This window comes from Lipotes vexillifer, unplaced genomic scaffold, assembly GCF_000442215.2.
Source record: "Lipotes vexillifer unplaced genomic scaffold, Lipotes_vexillifer_v1.1 scaffold514, whole genome shotgun sequence".
Classification (NCBI taxonomy): domain Eukaryota; kingdom Metazoa; phylum Chordata; class Mammalia; order Artiodactyla; family Lipotidae; genus Lipotes; species Lipotes vexillifer.
Genome location: NW_006789975.1, coordinates 1,218,351 through 1,228,323, shown reverse-complemented (window position 1 = coordinate 1,228,323; position 9,973 = coordinate 1,218,351). Strand labels below are relative to the sequence as shown.

Below are 9,973 nucleotides of genomic sequence, written 5' to 3'. Positions count from 1 at the left end.
TTTTTTTTTTTTTTTTTTTTTAAATCAAACAGTGTTGGGGAAGACGGTTGTAACAATGATACAGAAAACCTGGGTGAGGATGAGGAGAATGGTATCATGGAGGAAGGAAGGTGGCAGGGAGGGGGCGAGAATTCAGCCAGCGACTCAGGCTCCCACATCTATGCGCGAGCAAACAGCTGTAGGTCATGAACTCAGACTCACCCTTACTCCCACCCAGCCCAGTCAGAGTTGTGTGTGCACAAGGACACAGTGCAGGTCTCCAAACACATGTGCAAAGGACTCAATATCATACCCAAGTAACATGCAGTTGGCACGCACCCCCTCACCCCACCCCCAGGTGCATCAGTACGCATATGCAGGCTGTCACACAGGCTCACCCCAACATGCCCAAATGTGCACATAACACTGTCTCTCAGTTACAAAAGCCCAGACCTCTGAGGACAGGTGCATGCCCAGAGCACACAGACACACCCCTCTGCCCTTCTATCCCGGGCATCAGGCAGAGGCATTTCCTGACTCAAGGCAGCAGTCTGGGCTGGAGCCTAGAGACGGGTGGCGTTGTGGTGATTGGGCGTCGCGAGGCGGGGGGAGGGTGTGGCAGGGGGCAGCTCCTCCAGGAAGACCCTGGCGGGCAGCGGGGGTGAGCGGGGCTCAGGCCTGGCACAGCACAAGGTAGCGCGGGTGATGAGGTGGTCCAGGGGCTGCAGGGAGTGCATCCAGCGGGGCAGGAAGTCCCATGTCTGCAGCCACTTGGGCAGGCGCCTGGGGCTGTGACTCTGCAGCATGCTGACAAGTACCACGAAGGCCAGCAGGGCCCCAAAGGGTGTGCCCACACCTACCATGGCCTGCCAGCCTGCCATGGAGATGCCAAACACCAGCGACGGCAGCAGCAGGAAGCACAGGAGGAGGTAGAGGACGGCGAACCAGCGGTACTTGGCAGTGCGTTTGCCCAGCGCCTTGGCCATGCGGATGGGCAGGCGCGTGCAGGGCACTGGGTACCACAGCAGGATGCCTGAGATGTTGAAGAAGAAGTGGCAGAGGGCAATCTGCAGGGGAGAGGGCAGAGGGGTGGAGGGGGCAGGGGCGCCAGCTCCTGAGTCAGGATAGATAACAGTGGCCCTACAGGGTCTGGGCAGCAGGAAAGTCAGCACTTAGGGCTGACATTCCCCCAGTAAAATACTGAAACACTTCTGGACCAGTAGGTAAATAACTGCTGCCCTGAACTCTCCACATTTCCCCCACTGAGCTCCCTCTCAGGAAGTCCCCAGCAGATCCTGCCCGGATCCAGTAGCTAAAAGATTCACATCAGTTTCTGGCTCAGGAGCTCTGGCCTTCTGAGTGGGCAACATCCTGGCTTATCAGTTACTCCTTTGCTCCTAGAACAGCAACCCCTTTGCTGTCTGCCCCCCCCCCAGTCCTTGATCCCCAAAACTGAGCCAGCACCCCTTCCTCAGAGTACAGATCCCTCTCACTCTTGTTCGATTGGCGTGGCTCTCAGTAATGTCTCTCCCCTGTTAGACACTAAGGTCTTGAGGGCAGCACTAGGTATACTTTGCCCATATGGTTCCCATAGAGTCTGGCATAGCGGGTGGCCCATAGTAGGCAGTCAAAAACTAATTTGTACGTGTTGTCCTACGTTGGGTCAGGCTCCAGGCACCAGTCCTAGCCCTGTCCTGCCTCTGGCAGGGTTACTGTCCCAAGCGCACCTGGAAAGCACTGGACAGCTTCTCCCGGGGGCTGGCCAGTGCAGCCAGGATGGCCGTGGTGGTGGTGCCGATGTTGGCGCCCAGTGTGAGTGGGTAGGCGCGCTCAAGGCTGATCACACCCAGGCCTGGGGGTAGAAGAGAGGACATGGTCTCCCCAGCTCCTTCCTTCAGCCCTTTTCCTGTCAGCCCTGCCCCACCTGACCCTGCCTCAGCGTGGGGACTTACCGATGAGTGGGGTGATGGCCGAGGTGAATACAGAACTGCTTTGGACAACGAAGGTCATGCCAGCGCCCACCACCATGGCAAAGTAGCCTGTGGCCCAGGTGAAGGGGGTGGGAAAGTCTGCGAGCAAATGGTCCCAGTAGGGTCAGTGGGAGGGCATTGGGAGGGGGCGGGGAATTTCCATTGGGAGGGGGTGGGGACTTTCCTTTGGGAGGAGGAATCGATGTCAGCTTCCAAGTGGGACCTTGTCAGTCCCCTGCTCGACTGCAGTGGCTTTTCCTGGTCCTCTTTGATCTTGGATTAAAGGCCCTTCTCAGCCTGCTTCTCTCATGCTTTTGCTCCCTTGTTCCCTCTGCCTGGGACATCCTCCTCACTCCTAAATATTCATCCTCGGGACTCAGCGTGGATATCACTGCCACTGGAAAGCTCTCCCTGACCCCAGCCCCTGGGCAGACTTTGCTTCTCCCTCCTCTGAGCTTCCATAGATCCATGGATGCCCCTTATTCCAGCGTTTGTCATGCTGCCTTTGCCAGTGCCAGGCAGTGTCCCGAAAGCTCAAAATGAGGCTTAAATGAAAGTCAGATGCTATCACTGCCCAGCCCAAAGCCCCAAGTGCCCCCATTACCCTGGATAAAGTCTAGGCTCTGAGTGCAACCTGGGACCTGCTCTGTCCCTGTTACCTCGCTGACCTCTCCCTACCTCTCTCCACCTCACTGAGCTCCCACCACACTGCTGGCCACCTTTTTGTGCCACAGTCCTGCCCAGCTGAGTCCTGCCTTGGAGCTTTTGCGCTTTCGGGTAGGTTCCCTCCACCCGAAAAGCTCTTCAGCCACATCTGACTGCTCTACATTTAGGTCCCTGCTCAAATGTCACCTCTGCACAGAAGCCACTGACCACCCATCAAAAGCAGCCTCTTCCATATTCTATTTGCTGTGTTTTGCTTTCTCCTTGGCAGTTACTGCTCTATCTGAATTTATCCCCCCTCGATCACTTTTTTATTGCTTGTCTCTCCCTCTGGGCTGTGAGCCCCCTGAGGGCAGGAGCCATCTCTGTGTGGCTCACCTCTGTATCCCTGGCACCACACCATGCTTGGCATACAGTAGGGGCTTAATGACTATTAATTGAATCAAACAATGGCCTCTGAGAATCTCTTTGGAGCCACCTGCTAGAATGGAACCACAGCTGGAAGCAGCCACAGATCCCCAGCTGTCAGCACCTCAGGGGCCTCAAAAATCACCTCGTCCAATCTCTTCTTTGCTCACATGGGGAAACTGAGGCTCAGAGATGGTAGGGCTTTACCCAGATCACACACCAAGGCAGTGGCAGGACTCAGCAAGATCCAGAAGGGCCCATCCTGGGGCCTGCCCACCCACTGCTCGAGGCTCACCAGTGTTGATAACCATCTGAATGACCTTGGCCACCTGGCCCTTGAGCAGAGAGTTGAGCATCTTGACGAGGAGGATGAGGCAGGTGCACAGGAGCACCAGGGAGCCAGCCAGCAGGATGAGCCCCACAGCCAGGTCAGGCAGGCCTGTGTCTACGAAAATGTGGCTGCCTGCGGGAGGGTGGTGGTAGTGGTATCAAGCTTCTGAGAGCTGACCCCCTCAATCCAGCTCCTAGCCCCCAACCTTTGCCACCCTCTTGGGCTCAGAGCCAAAGGCCCTGCCTCATGTCTCTTCAACCTCTAGAGCAGGGCCAGACCCAAGCCCAAGAGCTGCGCTGGCTGACAGCTGTCCTTCTGGGGCTGGAAGCAGCAGTGGCCAGGTGGGAGATGGCCCTGCCTCTGCCAGACTCTGCCCTGCCATGCCAGACATCTCCCACACTGCAGGTACTCACATTTCTCCATGGTGGTATTTCCAAGCATCTGGCTGGTACTGGCCTCTGCCCTGGGCCTGCGGGAGGGAACCTAAATTAAGAGGAGAGTGACTTAGAGAATTCAGGAAAATGCAGCCTGGGATGGAGGCTAAGGTGGGGGTTAGGGAGAGATGGGGGATGGAGGAGATACAAATGGTCCTCTTTTTTTTTTTTTTTGCGTTATGCGGGCCTCTCACTGTTGTGGCCTCTCCCGTTGCGGAGCACAGGCTCCGGACGCACAGGTTCAGCGGCCATGGCTCATGGGCCCAGCCGCTCCACGGCATGTGGGATCTTCCTGGACCAGGGCACGAACCCGTGTCCCCTGTATCGGCAGGCGGACTCTCAACCACTGCGCCACCAGGGAAGCCCCAGATGGTCCTCTTGACTACATGCCCTTGAATGCTTTGCTTGCCCTCTCTGAGTCTGTTTCCTCCAATGATGAAATGGAGTTGAAAATATCTGCCACAGGAGAATCTGGCTGTAGTCGGCCCTCAGAATATTCAGCCCCATCAACCCACTGATCTGGCTCTCACGGGGGCCCGCAGGGGCCTCCTGATCTGATGGTGTCTTGTCCATGTTTTCTTCTACCTCTCCTTGGCATTGGAGGCTGCTGACCATGGCCCACTTCTTCTGAAAACTCTCCCTTCCCCATCTTTTATTATCAATACCTGTCTCAGGGCCTCCTCTTCACCAGCATCCTTGCCCTGTCCTCTCCCCTCAGGCACATAGCCCACATTCTGTTTTCCTCTTGCTCAATTCCTTATCTGGAGGGGGTGGGGCAGAGGGCCCAGGATCAACATCTCTTCCCTCCCCCACCTACTATTGGTGAAGAGGAGGGGGTTCCTGGAGAGGGCCCTTAAATCAGAAGGCCCAGGACCAAGCAGGTAGCCTAAGTGAGGGGCTCAGCCTTGTGTGGGGGTGGTGGGGAGTGTCCTGGGCCTAAAGGGGCAGCAGCTACTCAGCTCCAGGCCACTGTCACTGTCCAGGGATTTAGCCCAGCTTAGTCAAAGGGCCTGATTCTACAAGAGAAACCACAACTCTGAAGGTTTAGATAAAATCTCCCAATCTGTAAATGTTGGCAACCGCTTAAAGACATACTTTACAATTCTGTGAAGGCCAGTCTGGCCAGTCTGGAACCACTCATTCGTAGCCTTCTTGGGTTAAGGAGTTTTTTTCTTTTCCTTGGCACAGCTTGTGGGATCTCAGCTCCCCGACCAGGGATCGAACCCAGGCCCCCAGCAGTGAAAGCGCGGAGTCCTAACCACTGGACTGCCAGGGAATCCCCTAAGGAGTTCTTTTTAAAAATGCAACCTGGGCTCCTTACCTTTCCCCCAGGGTCCCATCAGTGAAAGTAGAAAGTGGGCCAGGCTTGGCTAGGAAGAAGCCATGTCACAAAGGAGGACTTGAGCCGCAGAAAGGGGCCCTTACTCCTTGGGCCCCAGGCAAAATGAAAGAGTCATAGCTTCTCCCCATCACCACCATCTGCCTCCTCTGGGAGCTGATATGGACCCTGGTCCCATTCCCCCTGTGGGGTCTCCAGCTCACACCCCTCTGACCTTCCTGGGTGCTGAGGGTAAGGGCTCAGGTGTGGTGCTGGCACTTGGATTTACAGCTCCTTTATGTTTTATTCTAATCTGTGTCATTTAAAAAATGTGTGTTAGAGATAAGACCTATTTATGGCACCTGACTTTAAATCGGGGTTTATTTTAGTGGTATGTACTCCCTTGAGGGGGCAGCGTGCTCATCTGGGTACCCAGTTGGCCGTACCAGGGCCCTGGGGCATCCTCAAGCCTGGGCCAGAATTGCAGGCTGAGAAACCAGGAGAAAATAGTCTCTGATGGACTTGATTGGAATAGCCGGCTGGGAAAGTGGTGGTAACTGGGAGACAGCCAGGTGTTTGCTGTCTGGCAGATCTGAGTTCAAATCCTGCTTTTATCTCAGCTACCTTGTGCAAGTCATGCCGCCTCACTGAGCCTGTTTTCTCTAAAGCGGCATAAGAAAAGAGCTGTTGCAAAGGTTATAGGAGGAAATATGTGTGAAGCACTCACGACAGGGCTCAGATCATGACAAGCCTTCGATAAATTGTGCCTCCAAATAAGGATTAGACCCCCTCCCTCCCTGGGCCTATCTAGTATCACATGGTGTGTGGGTATGGGTTGACTTCCTAGGTCAGGATCAATGGCTCCTGCCGACATGCCTGAAGATCCTGGCCCTGCTGGGAAGGAACTTGTTGGACCATCCTGCACTGCACTGGGCCTAGGGGTCTCTCGGGGGAGGGTTCTCTGGGACCTGGGGAGGCTGGAAGAGGAGAGGAGCTCCACTGGGGTCCCACTCAGTGCTGACAATGTCGGGGCAGGGCAAGGGTGAGGTCTAGGACTTCTGAGGTTTGGAAACTTGACTTTCCTGCCTGGGGTTATGTGGCCCGGGCTGAGCTCAAAGGGCCGGTCCAGAGACCCTAAAGTGCAAGAGAGGAGTGTGGAGGCAGCAAGAGTGGCAGAGAGGGGGTCAACTGCATTGCCAGGCTGGGTGGGCAGAGATGGGAGGGGAAGGAGCAGGCCCCGGGGTTTCCCTGGCCAGCAGAGGGGAAGGTGGGAGCTCCAGCCTGGATAAACAGCTGCCAGGCCCAGGGTCTGGGGCATAGCCCCAGGATATGCCCATCCCTCCTGGGCCTGGGGTGGGTGGGGGTGGAGAAGAGGGAGGGGCATGTGGAGGGGCCGCCTTAGCCCTGGGCTCAACCCCAGCTGAGCACTCCCTGCTGTGTGACACTGGACAGGACACGTAACCTCTCTAAGCCTCAGTTTCTTTGTCTGAAGCATGAGGTCCATAATGCTGCCCACTTCTCCCCGGGGGCTAGTTGTGAGGAATCTGGGAAGAGAGGGTTTGGGATTTATGTGCTTGCAGAGACAACCCAAATTCAGGAGACACCTCTGGGAACTGAAGCATATGATTAAGCTCACAGAGGAATGTGGGCTCCAAGAATCCTTCCCCTGGGGAAAACCGTGCAGGATGTGGGTGTGTGCAGTAGTCTCCTCTCCAGGAGAAGAGGTGTTTTAGGGTCTTTGCTTTTCTGGAAGCAGAGCGTGAGTGCTCTGCTAGCAGCGCCATCTGGTGGCAAAGAGGAGAATTGATTTTTACAGCCACACCTACCACCCCTGGAGGTTCTCAAGTGGCTGTGGTCACCTGGTGGCATTCACGCCTGATAGGCAGAGTGGGAAATGGACACATATGGTGGGATATACATCTGGAAGGGACAGCTAAATGGAGAGTCAAGAGTGTGGGCTCCAGATTCCACCAGGATTTTTGTCCTACCTCAATCACATAGACTTGGACAAGCCTGTCTGAACCTGTTTAAAATGGGGTTGTGACAATCCCTCCCTCCCAGGATGCAAGTCCTCAAAAGAAGCTGGTTTAAACCAGGTATGTAGGGTTGACAATCCACACTGTGACCACACAAGAAGGTAATTCCCAGGACAGTGTCAGGACCCTGGAACATCAAGAATTGGTGGGATGCTAACAAACACTGCCTCTGGTTTTTCTTTCACCATCTGGAAAACCCCAGACTGTCAGTCACATAGGTGCCCTGGAGGCTGGCTTAGGCGAGGTCGGGCCTAGCTTGGTGAAAGCTGGAAGCAATGAGAACAGGTTGGAAGGGGCCACAGGACACTTGGTGGCCGGAGGAAAAACGTGAGTCTTCAGTGCAGGAGCTGCCAGTGCACGTGGCTGAGTGAGCCACTTTCCAAAGGGGACTGTCCCAGAGAGAGGGCCAGAACAGGGAGCTCACATCCCACCCCCAGCTACTCTCCAAGCCAAGGAAATCCAGTCTGGACCCTGCTCTCAAGGGAAGGTTTCCCGGGAGAGCTGGGACGAGAAAACAGTGCTCAGGCGAGCGGTAGCAGGCGCAGCGGAAGAACCAGTGAGGACAGCCCCAGCCCAGTGAACTGGGGTGGGTTGCTTCCAGTCCCTCGGCCTCAGGACCAGCATCACTGAGGATTCCATTAGGTGAGAGCTACATTTGCCGGTGCATCCTTCAAGGGGAGACCAGGTGAATGCAGCTGCAGGCAGGCAGCAGGGATTTCAGAGGACTCGAGGATCGCTACGGCTGAGGAGCTCCCTTCCACAGCTTGCTTTCTGTGAAGTTCAAAGTGTGTGACTTTGGTCTCTCTCAGGTTTTGCTGTGAAGCAGAGGGGATTTTGGCCATTCAGAGAGCTTGGAGAGGGCCCATAGTGCTCATGAGAAGGGGAGATGTGTTAAAGGGGTCACAAAGCCAGCGTGAAAGCTGTCTGCATGGGCTTTTTGATGTCAAACTGCCTTGAACACTCAGAAGGACTGAGCTGGAGCTGTGTGCCACTCAGATGCAAAGGAACCTCGCAGGGCCAGTTGAAAGAATGTTCTCTGTTCACACTGGGAACATCAAGTAGCAAGTGAAGAGGGTGTGCTGGGCTTCCGGTTTCCTTGTCTTTCATTCTAAATGGTGTTACTTCTTGTATGTCATAATCAAAGGGGAGCAAATACTGTGGATTACGGTTTTGATGAAGCATTTTCCTTTTTATGGCTGAGTGAGAAAGTGTGCTAATTGCTAGCTTCCATGTTAGCCTGGTGTAATGGCTGGTCCACGAGTGTCCAACTGATCCAAATGGAGCCTCATTCCAGGCATTAGAAGCCAGAAAGCAGCAGGAAGAGTGCAGCAGGACAAGGGGACACCGGCCTGTGGGAGTCTCCAGGGGAAGGAGCCCAATATCAGTACAAGTGGCTGTTGTGTCTCCAGTGAGGTCTCCATGGCCCACTTGTCCTGCTCCTGGGCCAGTTTCCTGTTGGTCCTATTTTTCCCAGGCATCCTTATAGCACTCTCTCCCCGCCCACCTCCGCACATTACCTGAGCCCCCAAACACGGCAGAACTGAGTCATTAACCACCCTGGCACCCGGTGGAAGAGAGAGCCCTAGATTGCAAGACCTGCGCTTGGGGCCCTGAAGCGGTAGGACAAGCTCTGGAGAGTTTCTTAGCCCCTTGGGGCCAATTTCTCTACCTATGAAACCACAGGGTTGAGCCATATCAGTGTTCTTCAACTTGAGCGTGGAACAGCCCTAGAGGGCTTGTTGAAATGTAGGCTGCTGGGCTCCACCGGGTTTTTTTCTGATTTAGTGGGTCTAGGAAAGGGCCGGATAGTTTGCATCTCTAATGGGTTCCCGGGTGGTATGTGTGCCACTGGTCCACACTTTGAGAATCAATCTCTGGGCTAGATCGATGACATGCTAACTCTAATTGATTGGCAATGGCTGCCTGAAGCTGGTGTGAGGCTGGGAGGGTGTAGCAACATCTGCCATAGGCACAGTATCACCGCAAAAGTGCCCCATATTTGTCCTCCCAGGGTAAATGATCCCCTAGGTCTACATAGAGCTTTTGAACAGACGACATTGGCAGTCAGCTGTCTGAAGGAGTCTTCTCACTGAAGCCAGACCTGGGACTCACCTCCATGGGGTTTGGGTGGCACCAGATCCGGATGAGACTGTGATTTCTCAGGGACTCATCCCCCGTGGCAATGCTGGTAATCACGGACTTGTCCAGCTGTGGGCAAGGTGTGGGAGGGGGGAGTGAGGGTGGGGTCCTACAGTCCCCCAGCCCCCACCCCATGACAGCCCTGCCTCCACCTGAATGATAAGCTTAGTGAAGGGCTCCGTGATGATCTTGAGCAGGTCAGGGGCATCGCGGCCGCCACGGATGTTGAAGGAGGCCACCACAAGCTGAGTGATGTGGTGCAGGTACCCAGTGGCAGCCTCCAGGGGTAGCAGGACCAGAACTGACAGCCAGTTAAAGCAGTCGTGCACTGTGGCCCCCGCGAAGGCCCTGGGCAGGGAGGCCACGTTGCAGGGCAGGCTGAAGCCAGGATGCACTCAGACTGGGGGCTCCTGGCGTCTGGGACCACCCTCCCCCGACAAGGACAGGCCCCTCACTGCTCCACCCCCTCACCGCCGGAAGTCAGTCCTGTCCCCCGCCTGCATCAGGGCCACGATGGTGTTGGTGACGGAGGTGCCGATGTTGGAGCCCATGATGATGGGGATGGCAGAGCTTACCTCCAGCACTGGTAGAAGAGGGCGCCTCTTAACTAACTGGATAAGGGCCACCCAGCTCCTGCCCCACAACCTCTCCTGTCGGACCCACTGCCCTCATCCCAGCCCCCAGCAGGCATTCCT

The 9,973-nt window shown here is 55.5% G+C and overlaps 1 protein-coding gene across 3 annotated transcripts in view; it reads right to left on the bottom strand.

Moving 5' to 3' along the window:
• Nucleotides 1-29: 29 nt before the first annotated feature.
• The window catches only part of SLC34A1 (solute carrier family 34 member 1), a 13,105-nt gene continuing 3,161 nt past the window's right edge, over nt 30-9,973 (bottom strand). For 2 of the 3 annotated variants that reach the window (XM_007463095.1, XM_007463097.1), the window contains exons 6-13: nt 9,750-9,861; nt 9,431-9,626; nt 9,252-9,347; nt 3,765-3,834; nt 3,316-3,483; nt 1,932-2,048; nt 1,707-1,831; nt 441-1,046 (exon numbers count right to left, since the gene is read on the bottom strand). In XM_007463095.1, coding sequence (XP_007463157.1) covers nt 543-1,046; nt 1,707-1,831; nt 1,932-2,048; nt 3,316-3,483; nt 3,765-3,834; nt 9,252-9,347; nt 9,431-9,626; nt 9,750-9,861 — 1,388 coding nt within the window. In that variant the 3' untranslated portion in view covers nt 441-542. Of the gene's footprint in view, nt 1,047-1,706; nt 1,832-1,931; nt 2,049-3,315; nt 3,484-3,764; nt 3,835-9,251; nt 9,348-9,430; nt 9,627-9,749; nt 9,862-9,973 lie in introns of all 3 variants that reach the window. The other variant, XM_007463096.1, reaches the window with a different exon arrangement.